General features: G+C 37.8%; 1 protein-coding gene across 1 annotated transcript in view; it reads right to left on the bottom strand.

Annotated features, from left to right (window-relative positions):
- SLC35F1 (solute carrier family 35 member F1) overlaps window positions 1-25398 on the bottom strand; it is a gene marked incomplete at its 3' end in the record, with an annotated part of 242705 nt that overhangs the window by 15770 nt on the left and 201537 nt on the right. The window contains exons 4-7 of the mRNA XM_082755784.1: window positions 22421-22580; window positions 16483-16639; window positions 11678-11730; window positions 6274-6428 (exon numbers count right to left, since the gene is read on the bottom strand). Of these exons, the coding sequence (XP_082611910.1) occupies window positions 6274-6428; window positions 11678-11730; window positions 16483-16639; window positions 22421-22580 (525 nt within the window). The remainder of the gene's footprint in view (window positions 1-6273; window positions 6429-11677; window positions 11731-16482; window positions 16640-22420; window positions 22581-25398) is intronic.

The raw sequence follows: 25398 nt of genomic DNA, 5'->3' as shown, positions 1-25398 counted from the left end.
ATAAACAAATCCCAAGCTAAAAACCCTGAAAGACAACCTGCATACTGTGACATTCATAATGAGCTAACAATGCCTGAAAAAATATTATTGAAATTGAAGCCTCCATCACACCTTCTGCAATACAAATGCCACTTTCTTTTACTCTCTTTTTTGATGGGTCCAAATGAGTTAGTATCTATATTTCACTGTTCCTGGTTTGCAACTATTGAATCTATTGCAAGGTGACACTGTGAAGGAAAGAAACACTCTCTAACAATGCAGTATTTTCAGAAAACTGCCGTAACAGTGCTATGCTGTTAAACATCTACTGTCAGACCATGCAGTATCTTGGCAGCAGTAATTTCCTTTCCTAGCTTCTACTCCCTTGTGTCATTTTACTTCAGAGTTTTTTATTGTATAGCATCCTGCACACTCAGACAAAGGGTAAGCGGATGTGGCCCTTTATATCGTGTATACATGCAAGTGTGACTAAAAACACACCTAACACCCTTCGACCTCAAGGTAGCTTTTTGAATACAGATGCCTAACTTCTCTCAGAACTACTTCGTAATTGGTTATAATTTGTAGGAGGAAATTCAAACAAAGAAGTTAGTAAATTTAAGAACAGGTGAAGAAGCAGCTTTTAAAATGTCACTTAGATGAAAGGCATCCACACCGCATAGCTTCATGGGAACCGAGTTGTTGCGAGTGAGTCCCCCATATAAGAAATGTCAAAGGAAAACCTACACTTAAGATTCTGCACATCACCAATGGCACAAACAATTATTTGGCAATGTGATTTATTTTCGTTATTATTAAAGGCTCAGAAGCCTTCACCATTATAAAGGCCCTATGAGATTAAATTCCATTTAAACAGAGAATTTATGGATCATGCAGATGGCATACCTGATTTAATTGGGGAAAATATCCAGAAGTATATGGCTGAGAAAGTAATACTGTAAAAGCCAGTTGTTTAGCCTCCACTACCTGCTCTGTTTGAAATAATGATGCACCACTGACCGCACCACTGTCGAAGTTTAAAATTTGCAGGTATCAATCCACTAACAAGTGCAAGCAAAGAAAAGGCTTTTACTGACCTCAGCTTATACTTGCAGATGAGTTAAAAAAGACTGAGCACATCATTTGAAGTATTTGCTGAGCTTGGTCAGATGATTTGGAAAAATCCCATAGATGTTTATGGTGAAAGTAAAACCACCAAGTAAAAATAAAAGTAATAAACAAAAAATCATCCCCCCAAACCAAACCAAGTCTACCTCCTGCTCCCAAACCACTGACAGCATAATAAAATCATGACTGTCTGAAAGCACTGTAATGTCCTTAAGAATTTTTCTTTAGGAGGAAAAGATAAAATGATTCTTTAAACTGTGTAGTTGACTATTTGCTTCTTTCAAACTGTTCGTACATTGAAATGAAGCATATGGAGTCACAACAAGGCATGGTTTTTATCTCCACAACCATTAAGCTGTGAAGCATTTTTAAGATTATTCTTTGAGGGGCAGACTTTCCTTATTTAGGAAAGTGAATTAAAGCCCACTGAAGTCAGCAGAAAACCTCATACTGGCTTCAGCACTCTTGGATCAGGATAGTAGAGTACATGATTTTAAAGGAAGCTCTTAGTACTTCCTTATTTCCAGTAAGGGCCGAATTCTCATCTTAGTGAAGTCTATGTAAAGCCACAATTCATGGTCATTGCTTAGGATCCACGCTGGCAAAAATGAAATTGGAAACTAGTGCACTACTTGTACCTGCTCTTCTCCATTATATTAAAAACCACTCCTTTATAGCTTGTTTCTAGATGTAATGAGGAGGTTGTCATCTGCTCCCTTCCATTGGAGGGACTCTGCTGTCAGAATAAAGCCATTTCTAGAAGTATCAGTAAGTGAGGTTTCAACTGGCACCACTTCAGTTTTCTAGTGATGAAAGTGTTTGGGTATCATGTTTATTTGTGCAGCCAAATCCTTTCACAATGTTACTTGCCATGATTCTAAATCAAGATATATGACTTCATTGATTTATTATGAAATATATGCATTTTCTTCATTTGGAATTTGTTACTATATGCAGAAATTCTGATTTTTTTTATAGCTAAATCTTGGATAAAATAATGAATGATTTTGCCAAGGCAGAATATAATTGATGGTGCTTGGCTTGCTAGTTAATGATATAATATAGTGTGACTAGACCTGCTGGTGCAGAGCATAATCAGTATGCATGCTCTAGCTGGTGGAAAACATAAAATAAGCTGCTTAGATTATTTAGTGAGAATGCAATTTGCTTAGAATGACTACAGCCCAACATATGGCTTGCAAATGAAAAGTATGAACTTTAAAAACTCACTTTAAAATAAAGCTAAGGCTGAGAATAAAACATAAAAATGAATACTTCCCAAGCGAAAAAAAATAACAAAAGTTATACTAAAGATCCAACCCCTTACAACTGGAGAGTTGGCCCTGAATTTCCCAGAACCTCTAGAGTGTGGGAATAATATAGAGGTCAGTGCACTATACTATTGCAGCCTCTGACAGGGCAAGATGAATGCTATGATGGCATAGGATAAAATAATAATAATAATAATAATTATTTTAAAAAGATCACTTTAGGGCTCTGATAGCCTTTGTTTTTCAAAGCAGGAAATCATTTAGTTGTGCTTAAGAAAAAGGTGATATAAGAACAGATATCTAAAGAAGTTTTGACCATCAAATCTGCAAAAAAATATCTAAATATGACGAGAATTAAGAAAAGGATATGGAACTTTATGCTTAAATGCTATTGCAATGGCCAATATTCAGCCACCAAACAGGCTAGATGCCTTTCTCCATCCACTGGAGAACTAAAAAGTGAGTTTTTATTTGGGGAATGCAAATAATCTTAAGAATGAATCAGTACAACCTAGTCAGTATCTATCTTAAGCTGAAAGTCATAAATCATTATGCTTTGATACAATAACTTGGACAATTAGCATGTTGAATTACGAGCACATTACCAGAACTGTGTCAAGTTAACATGCTGTATTTCTAGCTTCCACAGGCTGGGGAACTGTTTAATGCACTACAAAGATACTGGCAAACAAGATAAAGAATATAAATGCAGCTGTTTATAAACTTGCTGTCCTGTATGTCATGATGTTACAAGCCTGTATAATAAAAAAATGAAATGCTAACTAATCAAAACACTTCAAATGTAATCTTCTCCTCAGTTTGGTTTCAGAGGCTCTATAGCCCAGTTAAACTAATTTCCAACGTTTTCCATGGATTTTTCATAGATTTACTGCTATAGGTGCAATAAACCTGTCTCGTAATAAAAGTAGCAGCACAGAGAAAAAACTGTAACTGTTTCTTGAAAGCCTCATAAAATTATATTCTGCAAGGGGCACTAAACCACTCAGTTGATCCTAATTCAGTATAAAACCATTTGCTTCCCAGTGAAGTGGGGCTTTGCCCATCGGTCAGTGCAGCAATAAGCAAAAGGAGCTGTGCATCTGAAGCTGTAGGCTGATTCCCAGCCTACAGCTGGGCTGGGAATTAAACAGCTTTTCTGAAGCTAGAAAACAAGGAAGAGTACACAGGCTTAGGAGGGGAATAAATTTAGATCATTTAATGTTAACACACTAGACTTCATTATTGAGTGCAACATTCACAATTCCACATCATCACATTAAACAATACCTGATATTAAAGAGAAAGAAAACAAGGAGGTGATCTGACCAAGGATAAAAACATATTAGCGAAGGAAGTAACCAGATAATTAAGCAAACTTTTAAATCTAGATGTTCTCTGAATATAGACTCTCTTTTCAAATTTCTACAATATGAGTTTGAAAGGCACAAACAGAGACAGACTGCTCTGGAAGTTGATACTACATTTCAGGTAAAGGTCTTTCCATAAAGTCCTAACAAAGGTCTTCTCTTATCAGCAGTTTGGCTGGGAAGAACACAGGATAGACACACATGAGTTATACAGATTGCAGGATGCATACACATCACAACAGAAAAGCATTGATGAAAAAAGTACATACAGCATCAATATTTATGGGGTAGCATGTCCTGGAGAAAAGGAAGGACAAGAGCATTGCATGAGGTGCTGGAAGGGCCTGTGCTGCTTCTAGAGTGGAAGGCCCTGTCTCAGGAAGGATGAATTCCCAAGGTGCAGAGGAAAACAGAGGTGCTCATGGGAGCAGGTGGCCCATCCCAGGAGGAAAGAATGAAAGCTGATGCCTTGCTCTGACTAGGCAAGTAGGGGCTGAGAGGGATACAATTGTTCTCTACTGGTGAACCAATGGAGTAAAATGCTAAGGAGAGGAAGGGATTCTTCATGCTAAAGATACCCTTGGCACAAACAATGAGTGGATCTAAACTAGGCACAAGTAAATTTATACTGGAGATATAAAGGTTTCTGACTCTTGGAGCAGTGATGTCCTAAAACATCAAGGAAAGCAGTGGAGGGAAAAACAACAACAAACAAACCAGAAAATTAAATAGGCTGAAGTGAGAGTTTGATGAGAGTTTTGAGGAAGACTGCATGAGAAGATGAACTGTGGGAGAAAGAGATTTTCAAACAGCTTTCTAATCAGAGAAGTAAGGGCCAGAGGAGACCACTGACTACTTCAGAGTTGGAACTCAAGGGTTTTATCAGAACAGATGATGAAACCTTGCTTTGTACCATAAAAGCTTCCAGCTGTGAGCCTTCTCTTCCTGAGCACTTTTTCAGTAGGGGCTCTTAAAGGGAGGCCAATGTGCCACTGTGCTCAAGAGCTGACATGCACACACACTACAAAGATAAAGTGTCAATGAGATTGGAAGTTTGATCTTCTTGTCTCTTCTAATGTACAACAATTAGACACAGGGAAAAACTGAAACCTTTTATTCACCTTCTGCCCTTCAAGTGCCTAAAGTTTAAGGTTTATGTTTGCAAAATTGCCCTTTTTTGTCATGTTTGAGCAACGCTAGGTAGAAACCCATCCAACTCATGCTGCCTTTTGAGTTACACCCTCTAAATGTTTGATTTTGCCAAAATAAATAAATAATTAAATAAATAAATAAAAAACAAAAAACACAACACTATTTTCAGAATTAAATTGGTCTATCTTTTATTGTGTAATATAAATATTTTTCTTAGAAACACTGGACTAACACCACTTTTTTTTTTTTTTTTTTTTTTTTTTTTTTTTTTTTGGTGGACTAATACTACCTATTTGCTGTGGCTATCAAATAATATTATTAATATGGAATAATAATTTTCAGCTAATACCTAATTTGAAATACTTTGAAATACTTTGAAGTGTGGGTCAGAACCAAATTACCACGAGTCAGACCTATAAAGCAGAAGGCAATATTTAAATTTCAGTTTCTATACTTGCTATTCTTCTGTCTGAAGAAAATAAGAGACAATGGGGAAAAATACTTTTGCTTTGGACTCAGGTTTTGAATTTTCTCTGTCCCTTTCAGATTCATTCAGGTGCCATTAGTATCACAAAATCTGATATGATTTGGTTAGCTAATCAGTATTGCAAGGCTTTCATTTACCTAACACTTCTCAGGGCCACCATTTTAGCTATCAAGTAACCTTCCTCATATGAATAAATGATGATACAAAGCAGTTGCCTTCAACATCCCAATGCCATTTTCATAGGATGGCCACTGAGGGGGTGTTTGTGAATAATGCAGTACAGTTCCTTGCTCCTGGAGACCAAATGTTTGCCTGTACAACACAATGTTTTAAATATTAGACGACCTAAGAGATAAAAATTTAACTTCAACACAAATCTGCCACACATTTTGACTTTTTTACACTAACAGGTGAGCCATTGGTTTGGCTGACTAGAAAGGTGCAATTCATGAACAGTTATGAGACATAATTTCAGAACCAGCATGAAATGAAACGGCCCTGTTACTGGTCAAAACAATTCTGGGGAATTTTTGGAAGAGTCCTTCTCTTCCTGATACTGCCCTGGTCACAGCAGCCAGAAGTTCCCTCTGATCAGTAAAAGGAAATTAGTAATACAAACGTTTATGGACAGATATAAAAATCTTAAAAATCATAACAAGACTGAATAAGCTATTTATCTATCTTTTAAGATGAAATAATATCTTTTATATATATATACACAACATATACATTATACATTGTATAAAATTAATTATAATTTTTTTTTTAATCTGCATTTTTACTATGTAAATCTAACAAAGTTTTGAGGCTTCTCTTATTTTATTGTTCAGCACTACTGTTTCTTCAGGCATACAGCTATTACTCAAACACATCTCTCATTTCCACGTACCTTGTAGTGGAAGAGGAATAATCCACAGAATAGGCTGTACAGGTCAGCTGTGAGTAAGGAGAGGTTGACAGCAGTAGCACTGGTTTTCTTTATGACCACTGGCATAAAGCTGTAGAGGCCAAACATACAGGCACTAAAGCCGACATACAACAAGCCTGTGGAAGAGAAACAAGAACAAAGAGTGATCTTCCACAGCCTGCAGAAATGACTTGTGTTTTTAGGAAGAAGGCTGCGTTTTTAGGAAAGAATTAAGAATTCCTTTTTAGAAAACACAGATTCAAATTATTTAGATGTGCATATATATATATATATGTATATGTAGACCACAAACACCATTCTAAATACATATGAATACCAGTGAAAACCGTATCTACACAGCAGTGGACATGCAGTCTCCTCTCTGTGGTTCCCATAATAGCAGTGCTGTTTTAAATCAGCATCTTATATTACTAACCAATATCTTACATCCAACATAAATTTGGATGAAATAATGTATTCGGACATGTTAAATCTAGTCTTTTAAAGATGATTGTCCCCAACACCCACTGTGTTCAGTTGAGTTGGAAGGTGTTCTAGGAATGGGCCCACAGGATGAGCGCAAAAGTACTTTCACAGGAGTTAATGAGCCGATGGATAAATGCATGAGAACAGAACTCAAGTGACAGAGGTCGTAGTCTATTTTGCCCCCAAACTTGACAAATCACTTCACAGTTTTGAACCTCCATTCTTCTACTACTTTTTGTCTGTCTTCCTTAATAAGTCTTTCTGGAGCTGAAACTATTTCTTGCTACATGTTTACAAAGTGCCTCATGCAATTAGATTGTTAGACACTAATATAATAAAAATACATTACAGTAAACATTTAATTTCATTTTAAAAACTAAATAACTTACTGGGAAGGAATTCATTCCTTCAGTTATTGCTCGATATTTCCCAAGATAAATAAATCAATATGAAGTTAAAAAAACAGCAAACACTTCACTCATTTGCTCTCATGCAAATGATAATTCTTAGGCTGATGTATGCTGCAGAATTCCCAGCTGATATATGCACAAGCCTATATTTAGACTCACAGCAGCTCTTCAGAGCATGTTGTTATTGACTAAAAGTTGCAGAAAATCTGATTGCCCAAGTTCTGAAAGGAATTAGCAGAAAAAAACAAACCAAAACAAAACAAAACCCAAAGTTCTTATGATTTGTGTCTGTTTGTGGATCCACTTAGAAAAGCCATCCAAATAACATCAGCAGTTATAATTTGAGTCCATTAGAAGCATCTGAACTTAAGTGTACATCCACCTGAAACAAATATAGCAGTCACGAAATGCAAGTATCAATATATCAGTTGCTATGACATGACAATGGATTTGATTTTATATTCAGAATATGGATAACCATGGCAAGAACTACTTTTATTAACAGGTAGCAAATTTTTAAAGTGCAGATTGCATGTGGATAGCAACAGAATCAGTCTTAAGCAGTGCTTGAAAGAGTTATTGTATGCAACTCTTCAACTCTTCTGCAGTAGGCCAATGACTGCATCAAGTGGAGCACAGTTATTAATAAGAAATTGTTTGCAGACATTTCACCATTTTATGTCAGCTTTTCTTCCAGCCTTAAATTAAGCCAGGCACAAAAGCCATTCTGGACTCCAAGTCAACATTCTCAAAGTAAAGTCTGCAAATCACCAGCTGGCCCATCAAATCCCTTCTAATCATTCTGGATTTAGTAGATACATTCAGGTGCTTTGATGGGTTATGCTTTTAATTATTAGTATTATATTATGGTGCTGTCTTGGTGTTCGTATTCCTTGACAGGCAGCTACATGCACTTCACAGATTGCTTTTCCAAAGGGTATTCTAGTTCCAGTGGAAAATTGCTTAAACTGCACCTGTCCTATCAGAAGTGACTGTAGAGCAGCATTTCATTTATGTCTTAAAACACGTGTAATACCCACCAGCTGGATGGCATCTACTGGTGACAATAAGCAAGCTGGAAATAACATCACATGATTGTCAGATACTGTTTCTAGAAGACCAGTTTTCAGAATAGCCTTGGGAATCACCACTAGTGCTGAAGTCCCAGGTGCTAGCACCTGTGCCTAACCAGGCACTGAGTCATCAGTACTCATGGCCTGGAGCAGATATGGGAAGGAAACAAACTGGGAAGTTAGAAGATTCTTTTGAAATGATCTGCTCATGAGCAGGTCTGTGTTAAAGCCTGATAAACTCACCATTCAGAACTGTATGCTTCAATATATTGTCCTGAAATGAAGTCTTGATGTGTATGAAGACCATTGTGGGTGGGATTTATTACACCTAACTCTGGACATATACTGAGGTTTGGTGCTCAATGAGGAGCTTTGGAAATTTTACAGTGCAGGTTGTCCGACCTTTTTTAGACAACAACTTTAGCACACTATGATTTGTGTCATGCCTATTTATTTCTGCTGATGATAAAGGGAGTCTGTTCAACTAAATCAAATATTCATATTCCAGATACCTAAGCTGGTGAAAGAAATCCCATCTTTTCTTTCAGTGTTCACTCTGATGGCTAATGTCACCACTTTTGCATGGCTAGGTGTGAATGCCTGATAAATGTCTAAACTGGGCACTTAGGATCATAGGTCTATAGGGCAATTCAGACTACAAGAGAGCTTGGAGGTCTCTTGTTCAAACCTTGCTCATACCAGGCTCACCTGTGAGATCAGACCAAGTTGTGCAGGGCTTTGCTCAGCCTGATCTTGAAACTGCTGAGCATGGAGCCTGGACAACCTCTCTAGGCAACTTGTCCTACTGCCTGCCTGTTCTCAGAGGGAAAAAGATTTCCCTTTCATTCAGTCTGATTTTCATATTTCAATTTCTGCCCATTGTCTTCCATCCTTCCATGGCATCCTGCCATGCACCAACATGAAGACCCTGATTCTGTCCTTTTGCTAACTCCTTGTGGGTAGCTCTTTGAAGCTTTCTATTCTGGAGGCTGAACAAGCCCCAGTCCCTCAGTCTCTTCTCACCCATCTTAAGACAGGCCATCTTTTCACTAATGGGCATGAACTTCTCCCACGGACTGCTCTAAAAAGTACCACCAAAATTAACATGCCTGGGGAACTTCTGTTTTAGCTGCTTGAGCACGCTGGTAGAATTTTGCATGTTTTAGACCTGTCATTTTTACTCCAAAAGTTATTGTTTCATTGGCATGAAATATATTCACTATGATTTTTTGTATATTGTCTTCCTGGAATAAAAACTATTCAAAAACATTCAGAGCCTCTGTAACAAAGGACACTTCCTCGGAGAGTCAAACTGGCTTTTCTCTTAAACAAAATTGATGTTTGTTTATTTGTTATTATTTTATGTGTCATTCTACAACTGTGTCATGGTCTCAAGTGAAACCACTCAATCAGCATGGTACAATCATTCTCCTTTTGGTCAGATTGTCAGCACTTAAACCTTCAAGGATTTAAACAGAGCTACACTGATTTATACTAGCTGCAAAGAAGATACAACGTACCAGGGGAATTTCCAAAATTAAAACCAGGAGGGCCACAGTCTGTTTTAAACATGGTAGACATAACAGATAGGCTTTAGATCTCAATATTTGAAAATCATTTGCATTTTACATCAGCTGAAACATAGTTCATACATTCTTAATGACACAGTTATGGCAGATGGCAACAGGCCACCTTGAGTTATTTATCAGGTTCCCTGCTGTGACTTTATCACTACCATTCAGAAGGCTGATGATTTAACTCTGCTGGACTGCAGGCTTGAGTCTGCCGCAGTGGATAACTATTCAGGACAAGACTGTGAACACCCTGACATAGATTTGTCAATAACTCCTTGACAATCTTATATTACTGTTGAAGCAATGGAAAGCACACCAAGTAGATGTGTAAGAAGACAGCGAAGAACAAAAAAACTACACATTATTGTTGCCATTTTATCTGTGTTTAACTACACCACACTTTCAATTATCATTTTAGCAAAACACGTACATATCTATGATGCTCTTGCTATGATGATCTTCTTCTGCTGAAGAGCAGGGGCTCTTTGTAATTACTGACTAACTTTTGATGACATTTTAATGTCATCACAGACCAAGTAAGACTTTATTTTAACAGCACATTTCACTAATATTATTACAACAGAACTCCCATGAAAGTATATATGACATTTACATGTATAGTAGATTAATTCACTATAACCATTGCTAGTTCCATCAGGACTAGATTAATTATGTCCCTGAGCTCCTTGTCATGAAGTATAAACAAACACTGATGCAGTTATGCTAATGACCACAGATTAAAGAAGGCCAATACACTTACAGGATGCAGCTGAGCGTGTTTCTCCATAGACACGTTAAATTGATGTCATTTAGTTTTACAGCTCAACCATCAAATATCCAAGACTTCTAGATAGAATGTTTTGTGAAAGATGCACTCTTTTTATTAAGCTTTAGGGTGATAAGAGGAAATGGTGAAGGAAGTTTAAAGAAAACAATGGTGTATCCTGTAACTTGTATCTCCAGTCCTTGGGGATTCCCAGGTAATCAGTTGCCTTTGCACGCTTCTAAGCTGTTATTTTGACATTCGCTATGAGACTAGGTAACAAGCTATTGTCAATGGATTGCCAGAACTTGAATCCCCCGCTATGTGTATCAGCTATTAGCACTCTTTTATTTCTTCTATTGTTGTAAATACTAAAGGACTGATTATAGGGCCTCCCGTTTCCTAAACGTTGATTTGCTTTTAAAGCAAATAATTTGTTGGACTAATTAGGAGGGAGTCTTACATCATAAACTCAGCTTTGAAACTGAAATAGGAAAATACGATCCACTGTATAGCAAAACACCATAAGAGCTTCATTGTGCTTGATGCTACCTAAACTTGTCTAAAAGACACATCTGCTATATTCCACCAAGACTACTTGGAAAGCAATTAACCATTTGCATACAGAAATGCTCCCCTTGGAAATGAGTTTATGGGGCTATAATACGCACTGCAAGAACTTTTATAGTTTTTGTTAGGTTCCATTTTCTTTCTTTGGCATTCATTGAAAAGGTTTGGCTCTTCATGACTACCTCATTTATTTGTCTCAGTGTTGCACTGAATCTTAGAACAGAACCCTATTATTGTTTTACTTCACGGCTGTCTGAATAATTATCTTATGACATTCATAAGCACTTCTTCAGTGCTTAACCTAATGGTGCAAGGAAAGCATAATATGACATTGGGAGGACAGATTATTTAAGAATGGTTATGAGGCAAGTGGTTCAACCTTTGGCAGACACCAGTGGAAATATCACAAACATTGGCTTCCATGAAATTTTCCGTCTGCTTCCGCAAAGATGCGTTGTCTCCATACCTCCCTTCAGCAATGGTCTTCAATGAGGTAAAGTGTTTTCTTACCTATTTGCCAATCCCAGGGAACTTTCAAAAGCTCTTTGTGTTCCATGATTGCACTGTAAGAGAAGAGAAGGCAAAATTTGATGGAAGAGAACAGAAGTTAAATTACTTCCACTCATTCAATTCAAATGCTGGACAAAACAACATAAATAACCTTATAACAAAAAATCTCTGTAGGATCCAAATGCAATCAGACTTTGCTAATCCACTCTGGCATTAGCCTTGTTCCTTTGTATTTGAAAGATCTTCAGAGCAGTAATAAGACGTTGTAGCATACAATTTGCATTGGTTTATTTCCAGCTCTCTGAATATCTGCCCCTAAGAGCCCATCCCTCCACACGTTCAGTCCTCTTGTCCTCTTAATATTCTGAAAGCTTTTGAACTTTAATGATTAATAATGTATCTGTCTGAGTTATTCACCCTTCAGAGTGGCTCTGCAGAGTCAAATAAATAGGGAGCTGAGTAAATCACTGACATGAGGTGGCAGATATCACAGGCTGGGTTTGAAGAGAGTACTATGATTTGTTACATGCTGAGACAGTTCAAATAGTCACAGAAATGAAAGTCATGAAACAAAATGAAGGATGGGCCAAGCTGCAAAAGTCCACTTTCAACATCTTGCAGCTCTTGTATTTTATATTAACATCAAGATCCTAGATCTAGAAAATTCTAAAGTGGCAACAAGCTACCTTCCCAATTCCCTTCTGTTCTTTCCAGTCCAGGGAAAACTCGGAAGCTCACACAGCCAACTGTTTTTTTCTGCTCTGTGATTTACAGATAACTGCTGCTGTGCAGAACTCTGCATGTTAGTCTCGGCACTGTTTTTAAAAAAAGTATGAAACATGAAATTACACCAATCAAAAAACAAAATACCTAGTACAAAAAGTGGTATGTGGGAGACCAACTCCAATAGTAAAACTACAGGAACTCGGTGATTTCCACATTAATATGGTCTAGAGAGTTGCATCCTGGAAATTCTAATTTTCTTGCTGCTGATGTGTGGCAAATCTAATACTGTGGATAGAATAATGAGATTATTTTGTTTGCAGAATAACTAAATTATAAGTGTCTTTGCATGCATAAGGCATATGTCCCTTTTGTCAGCAGTTCTTGAAAAAATATCATGAAAACAAACTGCAGCATCTCTTGCTGTGGCAAGCAAATTTTAATATAATTTAAATATGTGAACATTGTTTTCACACATTGCATATCCAATACAAAGAAAGTATAAAACAATATGCTGTGATCTGTGATTCATTATGATCTGTGAAGCAAAGAGGGGTAAGAGCAACTTTGGCATAGGGCTTCATGTAGTGACACCTGATTCATCAGAGAATGGAACCACTATGATATAGGTTGATGTGACTGGAAGAGGTCCCTGTGGACTGAAAAGAGACAAATGCAATGTTCAGTTTCAAAATGGGGCAAGAACTATAGCCTGGCCAGCCTTACTCTAGACTTTGGGAAGATTATGGAGCAAATGTTCCATTTCCAGGAAATGGATGATGAGGAGATGGCTAGGAACAGCCAGCACACGTTTATCAAGAGCAAACCATACCTGACCAGACTTATTGCCTTCTGTGATGAGATGATTGGTTCAGTAGATAAAGGAGAGGGAATAGATGAGAGGATGCAGTGTAATCTGTCTTGCCTTTAGCAAATCTTTCAACATGATTTCCCAAAATATCCTTAGAGATTGAAGAGATATGGATTGGATTTGAGGACCAACCACAAGGGCGATGGAAAACTATACTCAAAAAGAAGTGATCAACAGATTGAGTCTTCTGTCAACTGGCTGGTGTTTTATGTCTTCATTTACAATCTGGAAGATGGGATTGAATGCACACATAGCAAGTTCACAGCAGACAACTCATGGGAGGAGCAGTAGATGTGTTGCCATTCAGAAAGACTAAATAGGCTGGCAGACACCTCATGAAGTTTAAGAAAAATAAATCTTCACTCCTATACCTGGAATGGAATAACCCCATGCAACAGTACAGGTTGGAAGCTGACTGGATAGGAAGCTGCTTTCTAAAAATTAAACTCCAAGACCTGGTGGACATGAGTCAGCAATGTGTCCTTGCAGTGGAGAAGGCCAACAGCACCCCAGGCTGTGTTGGTAAAGAGTTGAGCCAGAAAGCTGAAGGAATTGATTTTTGTGACAGCAGATGAAGTATTGTATCCAGTTTGGGGCTCTCCAGAACAAGACAGACATTAACAAATTGGAGGGAGTGCAGTAGAGCTCCATCATGATGGTCAGGTGGTTGGAGCACATGATGTAAGAGGAGATGCTGAAAAAGCGGAGGGTTTTCAGTGTGAAAAAGAGAAGGGTAACCCAGGGGGAAGGAAGATGGGACAATATATTTGCTGTCTTAAGTACCTAAGAGGTCGTTATAGAAAAGATGGAGTAAGATTTTTCTTGGAGGAGCACAGTAAAAAGATGTGAGATAATGGATACAAGTTGCAACATGGAAAATTCTGATTAGATATAAGGAAAAAAATCTTGGTTGAACACTGGAAGGGGTTGCCCAGAGAGACTGTGGCATTTCAATTCTTGGAGATGTTCAAAAAATCAACTGTACAAGTACTCAAGCAACCTGACTTTGAATTTAGGTTTGAGTTGGTTTGTGTAGGGTATTGAACCTGATGACCATCAGGTATCTGTTACAAAGTAAATTATTTTACAATTATGTGATTCCACCAGAATTATGTCAATTTTCTGTGTAGTTACTATATCCCCAACTCTTGTTTTGTTTTGACATTCTGTTCCTCCCCACTTTAACCACATTCAGCCCACTAAACCTCACCTTCCACAATGCCTGGGTAGTTAGCCAACACTTTTCTTTACTTCAGGGTAAATTTACTATTTTTATAAATTTACTATTTTGCCTTTCCTAGAGTCAGCATAGTTTTACACATTTTTCAGTACCTTCCCTTCTTCAGAATTGTACTGCTTGCTCCCTGTAAACCCCCTGAACCTGAGACCTACACCTCCAGATGTATCAGAACAAATATGTTCTAAATCTCCACCTTGTGGATGTCAACCAAACCTTGACCAGTGCTTTTCCTAGCATGCTAGTAAATGGTCCTATTTCTGAGATATTCTTTCCCCAGATAACTTCAGTTTATAAAACCCAAATGTCCTATTTTGTATCAAAGTGGCCAGTAACGTTCCAAAGAAAGATTCTGCCATTGTAACCTGTGGTGTTGGCTTCTCTTTGAAACAATTGGTACAGCTAGTTAGATTTAACCTCTGTGAATTGACATCTGTTCATTATTACAGGAAAAGATAAGAAAGATCTGAATTGCTTCATGAAACCAAGTAGCAGAAACATTAGTGGCCTTTTCCAAAATGCAAACTTTTGCCATCTCATCAAAAAGGTACATACATAAACAAAATGTGGGCAGGGCTGCAAAAAGTGCCAGAAAATTGCTGGCAGCAAAATGCTGTACAGGCTGGGGAGAAAAAATCGTTGGCAAGAACTTCTGGGCCAAAGGTTGACTAGAAAAAACTTAGAGCTTTCAGCAATGAAATGGTGTCTTATTGTTTCCTTCCAGTTGTGTCCTCTGTATACAAAGATACCTCGTTCCAGCACCAGCTTCTTACCAGCAAAAGAAATCATAGACTCTGAATTGTGACTATCTTCTTGAGTCAAGGAGGATGGTAATGGTGCTATAATTAAAATCAGGAATATGAGACATATATTACTGTTTAAATGCACAGAAAGACAAGAGCACTGTTATGATACCTTCAGAATCAGCCAGTACCTACCTACCACAAACACTCTAGGTAACAAAAATGCTTTACCCTAAGATAATAGGTGCATTTACGTGCTCTTGCATTCTCTCTCTCTATATGTGTATATTTTAATATTAAGGAACTGTTTGTGTGTTAGACAGTTAATATAAATAATTTTAAGTCATGTTTTCAGATCCCACATAAATATAATTAGCTTTCTGGCTAAAGAAACAGAACTAATTAAATGGAATTAATGGGTCATTGTTTTGATGAGTCTCTGTTCTTAGAAGCTGATTAGCTCAGATGTGCAGGTAAGCAACTTGTTTTTGACTGATAATCAAAAGTTATTGTGTGTGAGAAGTACCAGTGATGGACCCATGTAAAATGTGACAATCTTGCATAGTGACTTTTACTGCACTCTTATCAGTCACAGTATTGCAACACCGGATGCTACCTCCCAGATCCTAGGCCTGGAGGCTCATTAGGTACAAGTGGATATAGATATGACTCAGGAGATCCTAAAATCCATGTCACAATCTCCTGAGCACTAAATACTTCAACATGAAAAGGCCAATTTTTAAGGACATTTTCATTATTTCTGCCATATCATAATGTAATTAATTATGCAGAACAAACCAAACAGCAAAATACCTTCTGAATATGTTTCCTACCTGTTAAGAAATCTAAGCATTTTTTTTTTTAAGTATGAAACAGAACTGTAGTGAGTTGTAGAGACTTTGCTGTTCATAGACCAGACCAATGTGAAGTATTCATTTGTCTTCAAGCAATATCACGGTAGGATGTGTCTGCCATCACCCCCTCCCCCGCCCCGTGTGACTACTCGAGGAAAACAGTGCTTGAAACAGAGTACTAAGCTACAAATTTGTGTAACTGTATCTGTACTTAAATCCAACTATCTCAAATACTAAAAACAATGCAAAATCCAAAATTAGCAGATACCTAGTCTCCACAGGAAATGGCTACCTTTGAAGAGAGGGGTACAGTACCGCAAAGGAGACCACGGCTGCACTTATTTGAATGACATTGGAGCTCAAACCTGCTCACTTACAGCTGAATTCCACTGAAGAAGGAGCCAAAGAGTCCAATCATGCCCAGGAACTCCACTCGACTCAGATTTCGGACGATATATTCCTCACAAACATTCGAGATGCCGTATAATGTTGCTCCACCCAATACTAAGAGATCTCCTATTAGTTTATTTTCACCTAGAAATAAACATGGGGAAAATCAGAACGTCTCAAAACAATGACCTTTTGTCTAGACCTGTTGCGAGTTCTGCCCCATGGGTTAGAATACTCAGACACTAGATAGCCCATATTAGGGTTAATAAGCTGAATGCAAATGTTTTGTTATTAAAACAGTTTTCATTCAATTATCCCAACAATATCTAGAAGAAGTGAATGGAGAGCATTATTCTTGCTGTGGATAAGAGAATCTGAAGGATAAGAACATGTAAAAACTAAAGAAACCATGTGGTACTCTTTAGCAAATAATACTTTTTATTATTATCACATGTATTTCCAGATGGAATGGGTCTCAGCTATATAGAACAGTTCGCATCTTATCTTGAAATTTAAGCAAAAACAGGTCTGGTATTTGGATAGGAAACTGAGTGAAAAATTCTGCATACCTGTGAAATGAATGAAGACATCATTACAACCCCAAAAGTGACCTCATTCTCACATGAAGCCATTTGATAAGAAAGAGAGATGGAAGGATGAGGTGTAGACAGGGTAATGATAATGACAGATTTTAAAGGGAGGCTCATTTAACATAGCAGTATCTAATGCATAAAATGAACAACAAAATCTATTTTCAGTACTTTCAGGTATATATAATAACTAAAACATTGTGTTATCAAAGAATGTTCAAAACTTTTTAAAGTTTTGGAGTCTTTTATTACTTGGGGACAGAGTGAGCTGCAGAGAGATTTGATTAAGATCAAGTTTCAGTTTGAAAACTGAGGCACAAGTTTTGAAGCCTGATACATGCAATTTCCTCTGTTGAATGATTCCTACAAGAGCTACAGCTTCACAAAGCTGCCAGATATTTCTGCAGAACCAGAGAAATCCAGAAGAACTGGTTATAAAGGATTTTCCTTTGAAAAGCTTCAGTAGGAATCCTGAAACATTAGACTGCATTTCTTTTGAAGGTAACCTTGTTTTCTTGTAAAATGGCTCAATTAATTTATTGATTAAAAAATACACTTTGCAGTAAATAAAAAGGGGAGGAAAACATTCCTATTGGTTCAAGGTGATCTTTTCAAAATTTTTCATTGTGGTGTTCTTTTAAACCTTCAATTTTCATTCCAGCTCACAGCTCTGGAATTTCCAGTGAGGGGAAATTTATGAAAGTAAGAATGGTCGTAATAGGGCAGACCGTTAAGGTTCGTTTATTCTGTATTCTGTCTCCAACACTAGCTACAAGTACCAGAAAAGTACAAGTTGCTTAGGGACAAATAAGAACAGGGCAAATATTTAACACACTCCCACTCTCCGATATTTTTTTGACTCAGAGATGTATCCTCTGTGTATTTAGTAAATGTTAGTATTTACTACATTTCTCTTTCATGTACCTCAAGTCTCATTGAATTTCCGTTTTGCAAGTAATTTGACTAACAGCAGATTTATATTTGACAATTTATCTTTTTAAGATCCAGTACTTTCCTTTTACCCTGTGGCAATTGGCCACAGAAGATGCCCTTAATTTAAAATAAACATTGGCACTTCATAAAACCTCTTCTTACCCCTGATGCATTTCATGTTCCACGGTGGCTTTAATCACCCTTCACTGAACTCACTCATTTGGTATATGTTATAACTACTCACTCGCACTTTGGGGAAGTACTGCTGAAAATGTTTTTGACCTTAGAGTTTGGCTGTGCTGAACTTCTGAGACAAAAATATCATCCTTTGTGTGTGTGAGGCAAAGACAACCTAGAGGCTGAGCATTTTCACACAAATGAGATGGTGCCAAGCACCACCTTGTGATGGCTCTCCCCAGACCTCATTTATGCTTGGGGAGTGTGAGCCTCAAACTTCAGAGCTTTCACAAGTAAAGATGCCAAAATCAGTGGTCTGCCTAGCCCAGGAGCCACCTCTGGCACGGGGAGCACAGGCTGCCTGAGGGAACTACAAAGTGCTTCTCTGCAGATTACGGATTTTCTGAAATGGAAGATGCATTAGACCATTGAACTTATTAGATCCTGATGGATTCTTTATTAATTTGTGTAAAGTCTTTTTCAGACCATGTATTTTTGACCTCTGCAACAGCCTGTGGCAGTAACATAATCAATGTAAGTATGCACTATTAAAAAGTACTTTGTGTTTTTAGCTCCTCAGCCTGATACCGAAATCATATTGAGCAGCCAACAACTTCTGTATCTCAAAAAATATTTAAGCATCACTCTGTATTTACCTTCTCTATAGCACTGAAGACTTTATACACCTTTACCATATCCTGTCTCTTTGTTGTCTTTCTTAGAGATTGAAAAGTCCCAGTCTGTCTATGGTTTCTTCATTCTGAAGCCATTTTATGCCCTTGAGCAGCTTTTTCACCTTTCTCCACAGGCTTTTTTTTTTTTTTTTTTTTTTCCGTGGGCTTTTTTTTTTTTCCCCTGTTCATTTCTTTTTGAGATTAGATGACTGGAGTAAAACATGGTATTCAAAATGCAAGTGTGTCAATACTTTATACAGTGGCATAACAACATTTTATACTATGTTTTTTGTTTCTTCGCTAGTAATTCTTAGCATCTAGATTGTCAAATGCTTTTTCTTTGCTTCCCCAAGAGGCTGACTATGGAATTTTCCTCCAAGACTAACATATCCTAACATATCCATATTTTCATGGCTATTTTCATGGCTGTAAAATCCACATGCATTTGCTGTTTTTATTGCTAAGGAAATACATAGCAACTGCACAGAGGCACTCTAAAGACATTTAGGGTAATACAGTTTACTCGACCAATCTAATGGCACAGGTCATTCTGAAGAAACACAAGCGCAAATTCCCAAAACAAGCTTTGCATTATTCATTGTTAGGACATGGATGTTCTGTGGAAGCAGAGGTCAGACAGTCCAGAGAGGAGTTTATGTTTTGGGGAGTAGTTATTGCATTGAAGTTTAACATAAATAATTTACATTTGAATTATGTTGTGACACAATTGCTTTTGAAACCCTATCTAGGCCACTTTGCCAGATTTTTACCTTACCCTGCAGCATTAGAGGTGGTTCTCTTTGCTTTTGGTTATAACTACTGATGATTATAGCATCTAAAGTCCTACGAGGAGCGGCTGAGGGAGCTGGGCTTGTTCAGCCTGGAGAAGAGGAGGCTCAGGGGCGACCTTATCGCTCTCTATAGGTACCTCAAGGGAGGCTGTAGCGAGGTGGGGGTTGGTCTGTTCTCCCACGTGCCTGGTGACAGGACGAGGGGGAATGGGCTTAAGTTGAGCCAGGGGAGTTTTAGGTTAGATATTAGGAAGAACTTCTTTACTGAAAGGGTTGTTAGGCATTGGAACAGGCTGCCCAGGGAAGTGGTGGAGTCACCATCCCTGGAAGTCTTCAAAAGACGTTTAGATGAAGAGCTTAGGGATATGGTTTAGTGGGGACTGCTAGTGTTAGGTCAGAGGTTGGACTCGATGATCTTGAGGTCTCTTCCAACCTAGAAATTCTGTGATTCTGTGATTCTGTAAAAATCTTGTCCCATTTTAGACTAAACAGACTCTCATTTACTTATTAACAGGACTGAAATGACTGACTTTCAGAGACTGTGGTCAACTGAAGCTCTGTTTCATCCTTTGAAAATCTGGATGAAACATTTAGAACCCTGTGACTTAGGCCCGTGTACAGCAGGAGCACATGTGCCAAGGTACCTTGGGGTAATCAGAAAAAAATGTTATTTTAAGGTTTATTTGGCATGTACGGTGACAGTGCACCAACTACTTGGAAGTAATTGCCTTTCCCTTCAAGAAATGTGCAAAACGTGAGTAAAGGTACAACCAAAAGAGGTAAATTATCATATATTTACTGAAAGGTGAGACCATGCCTGCAAATTATACCTAATTCTTGCAGACAGTTTGGAAAATACCTGTTAATCTCTCGGTGATGCATTTTAAATCCATGTTTCCTTGCTGTACTGGTTTGCAGGCTAAATTGCTACATGTGGTGGATGCCTAGCAGAGACTTAGGGCACTTCTAATATAGTAAATACTAAGGTCAATGGGGGCAAACAGGTGTCAACAGTTCTTGTAATCTAAAATATAGAAATAATAAAAGAATTTAGTGAGGACTAATGCAGATTCATTGTTTTTTGTGTATTCCTTTCTTTTGTTTGCCCAGTCTTGAGAAATATCGTATAAATGATGTGGAACTATTTAATTATGAGTTTCTTGAAATATTTTCTTTTGCTGCCAGTATTTGTTTTATTTGCAAATTTTTAATGCATAGTTTTACCCGTTCAGCCAGCTCAATCAAAATAGTTTACCTATTTTATTCTGTTAAAGAGAATATAGCAATTTGGAAATACATTCTTGCATTTTAATAACACCATTTTGCCACTTAGAAAAGCTGCTGCCTCTGTCATATGTGGCTTTCTGCTATATTTCTTCTCTGGGTGTAGAAATAAGCACACACATTTTTTCATATGTAGGTTCAAATTAAAAGGCAATAATGTATGTTAACTGATTTTTCTGGACATATTACATAACAGCTATACCCATCCTTTAGTAATGAATATGGCAAATAATATCTAATTATTGCAAGTAGACTGCAAAATGTCAGTTTTTCAGTCTGGTCCTTGTTCACCTTTCTGCTGAGGTCCACTGCCCTACAGGCAACTGCTGAACCACAACTCAACTGCTCTAGCATGTTACTCTCTAAATTATAGGGATACAGGATATTTCTCCCAGAACGCAGTGTTGAAATCCCAGTCCTTCTGAAATCAGTCACTCCTAATGCAGCTTTGTTTTTCTAATTCCAAAGTACAGAGTATACTCTTTCATTTATGGGTTAGACAGAGCTATTTCTGGAGGATCACAATGAACTAAAAGTCTTCAGAACAGGGATAAAAGTGGGCAGGAAGATATAGTGGCTACTGTCCCAAACTTCCCTGTTTTCTTGAGTAGCATCCTGGCAAATGCAGCTCTTAGAGCACTTGCATTTGTATTCAGAAAGAATTTTAAATCCCAGTGTATTATGTTTAGCTCACTATTCAGTGCTTTTAATTAAGAATGAAAACTGTGCCTAATTGACAATCTCTGAAAAGAATTTCTATCCTTCCCACATCATTTGGGTTGGCACTAGAAAAATCAATGTGACAGAGGAAGTTGATCAATGAAATCTAACTCTGTCTAGTCTGCATTAATAGCCACACACACATTATTTGTTTGATGCCACACATTAAAAAAAAAAAAGAACATTTTGTACACAAGAAGGTGCTTTGCAATGATTAAATCCTAATTTAAATCCTAAACCTTTACTCTGAGACTGTGTGCATAACCCGGTTGGTACAGTTAGTATGTAGGTTAGGTGTCTTTTAGTATCTAACCAGTGACCTTGTCTCTGTACAAAAAAGGGAGCAGAGCTGAGAGGTAGGCATACACAGTGGACAGGAGAGGTGGTACATTCGAAGACATAGCCAACTTGGAAAGGAAGCAACTGAGGTTTGCAGTCGAACAACTAGGCCTAAAGAGAGTGAAGCCACAAGCGTTTAGCATGTCCCCCCAGCCTGCATGAAGGGTGGTATGCGTTGCAGACACAGGGCAAGTCCATTTACAATAGTGCTGACTTGTAACTGCTGATCCATTTTTGTTCTCTGTCCATTCTGAAAAAGAAGAATGTCATTCACCCCTGAATGGTGCAGTGCTTTGGATTCATCAACACATAGGATTTCTCACCCATTTCCCCTTTTCTTTGTCCTGTTCTGAAACATTCTGATCAACAGTTTTTCTGAACAGAACTTGGTAGTACAACACACCCATCATTACTCACCTGCTCCTTGCTGTCTGCCAACAAGGACATCTGCTCCTGCCATGCAGCCCATGCCCAGAATGCAGACCACGATACCAATGAAATGTACTGCCTTGTATCGTACCAGCAAGAAGAACCAGGAGAGCAGTATCACCACCGGGATGACAAAACAATCTAGGAGCTGTCAAGAAAGAGAAGAAAAAAAGAAAACAAAACAAAAAAAATCAACCTGCTAACACTTTACCCTAAAACACTAGGGTAGTTTCCAGAAGACAGGAGCAGGTTATTTACTTAGTAATAGCAGATACCAGATAGAAAATGCATTCAAGTGCTTGTGTCATCCAACAGGCAGACAACAAGACTATATTGTTCATGACTATTCCACTAATTCAGGAGAGCTGTTAATATAGCTGTTGTAAGACCCAGTAGAACTGCTTTGTTCTTTGTTTCAGGTGCATATTCCAAATTCATGGGAAGGAAATCTTGGCCAGAAGAGCAACACGCTATTTTCCATCTGGTCTCCACCTCTGGTGATTAAGGGACAGACACTGAGCACACTTTTCCTGCAGTCTAGACAAATGCTTTGATTCAGTCATTTCAGGTCCAATAACCAGGAATGTTCATAACACACAGATTTTTTAAATCTGGCCATCAAGGGATTTCTGCATGCAGAATACTTATGAAAAATCTGTCCCCTGTGGGGACTGTTAGCTCCTTGGAAATATAGTCCCATATGCCTCTAAAGGAAAAAAAATAAATAAACACCTTGCCTGCAGTGCAGGAAGCTCAGTCTTTTTGCCAATAGACCTTGGGTAAGAGCTTTCTCAAATAAGTGTTATGAAATATAATCTTTAAAGGTTATTTTCAGAGACACCCAACAGTAAACACAGAGAACCCGTGATAAAAAAATAAACAAGATTAGATAATTAAAATTACCCATTAAACGAAAGAATTAAAATTATCCATGATAAAAAAAAAGGAGAAAAGAGAAACATAATTTCTAAGATTAAATTATATTTAGAAACTACCAGTGTACCACGAGGAAACAAAAATCCTGAGTAAGAACCACCCAAAGAAACTTGAATTTAAGAACCCACTTCCCACTGAATCCCATTTCCTATACACATACAGATGTTGAGATTCTGTTGACTAACAAAGAGATTTAACATATTATGTGGCGTACGCTGCTAGTCAATGCCAGTTGATACAGCAGGAACCAGATCTATACAGTTGCATCTTCTTCCTAATGAAAAGGTTTATCTTAAAAAGTAATGTGTCTGTAGTTCTGGGAAACTCTTCTGGATTTTGTGACCTTGAATTTAGATGACGCAATTTGTTTTTTCTTCTCTTTGGGCCTACTATCTGATGTTTGTTCTCTCAGTGTGATTTGCCACTAAGCACACTAAGTACTATGAAATAATGATCATGCCCCTTTCAACTTCTTTGTCTGTTCATGGGCTTATCTGAAGAGAAACATAATTTTGGATGATTTGAAAAATTCAGTGATTAGAAAGTGTACCTCTCTTTACATGAGAGCTACCCACATCATAAGTACTAAATTTAGGGGTTTAGCAAAAAATTTAAAGCTGACTTTCCCTGAAACTTTGCTTGAAAAACAAAACTATGCAGTAGAAATGCATTCTTTGAAAAGATTCCCCAGAAAATCAGTGCAACAGCCTTCAGAAAACAAAGGGTTCATGAGCAGGACCACACAAGCTCTCAGGTGGCTCAGGCAGTCCCAAAGCACAGCAGAACTGATGAGGAAAACTACAAATTGGAAAGGACCAAGCTGAAAGAGTGTTCTGCATTGAAAATGAGAGCTAATGATCTAAAAGGCATGACAAAGCCATTTTATAGTGAAAACTGCCTCCAGCAGTCCTCATGATGCTGTTCTTTACAGACCAAACACAAAGAGGAGCAATGGCTGAAAGACCATCAGAAATTGTACGAGTTCCTTGGTTTGCACAGGAAATCTGCTTTGCCTCTGAAGAGTCCGTAATGTATACAGCATACAACAGACCTAACACTCAATATCTTTTTTGTTTTGTAAAAACACACTTGAGAAACATAACTTATATGCTATAAGTTTTTTCTTTCTTTTTTTTTTTTTTCTTTTTTTTTTTTTTTTTTTTTTTTTTTCCATAGACAGTTTGCAGCCTATTGGAATAATGTTTCCATGCTGTGACCTTATCTCTCACCAAGCTCTTTTCCATCCAGGCCTGGGAACAAAACAGTGGCCAGCTGAATTCTTCTGAGAGCCAAGCAACTGTGGTCTTCTTGGTGGACACCACTTGCCCTGGGAGGCTCTCCTCCATGGCTGTGCATTTTTCATGCAGAGAGAGGCCGAGTTGCCCTCGTGTGCCCACCTAAGCAGCTCTTATGGCCTACAGCCCAGGTCTGACAAGAGCCCTAAAACCAGAACTTCAAGAATAAACTTCAGAAATTTGAAAACACAGAGGTGTTTTAAGAAACTACTTATAACCCCTCCACTAACAGTTACTATGTCCTACTGAAAACTCAGTGTCTGGTGGTTCTATTTTGTGCAACCATCACTAGAGCAAACATTTGATTTTGGAAGATCAGGAACTCCAGTCACTTACAAAAACAGCTTTTAAGAACAAATTTAAGAATATGAAGATGTCAACTTTCAGTTACTCACTACTGTCTTTCAAGAGACACAGAGTGACTCTGGATATTTTTAACCCCTAACACCTGGAATATAGACCTCACACAAATGACATAGCACTACATGTGCATTGTGGGCAGCAGGTCTATTCTGGGCTGCTTTACCTGCTCTGGGCTAAGCACACAAAAAGAACATTTCCTTGTGAAAATGAGGTATGCATTAGGGTGCTCGTGTGATTTCCGCAGCAAGTTTTAAAAATTGTTTCTACCTGCAGCATGTGTACTTCAACATGCAAATTCCAACTAAGAGTCTTTTTGAGGAAGATTTTAAAAATTCTTCTCATTTCATGAATATTTAAACACACTTATGCTTT

Source organism: Aythya marila, assembly GCF_965140915.1.
Source record: "Aythya marila genome assembly, chromosome: 3".
Lineage (NCBI taxonomy): Eukaryota > Metazoa > Chordata > Aves > Anseriformes > Anatidae > Aythya > Aythya marila.
The sequence above is the reverse complement of the archived record's forward strand: the minus strand, read 5'-3'. Positions and strand labels throughout refer to the sequence as shown.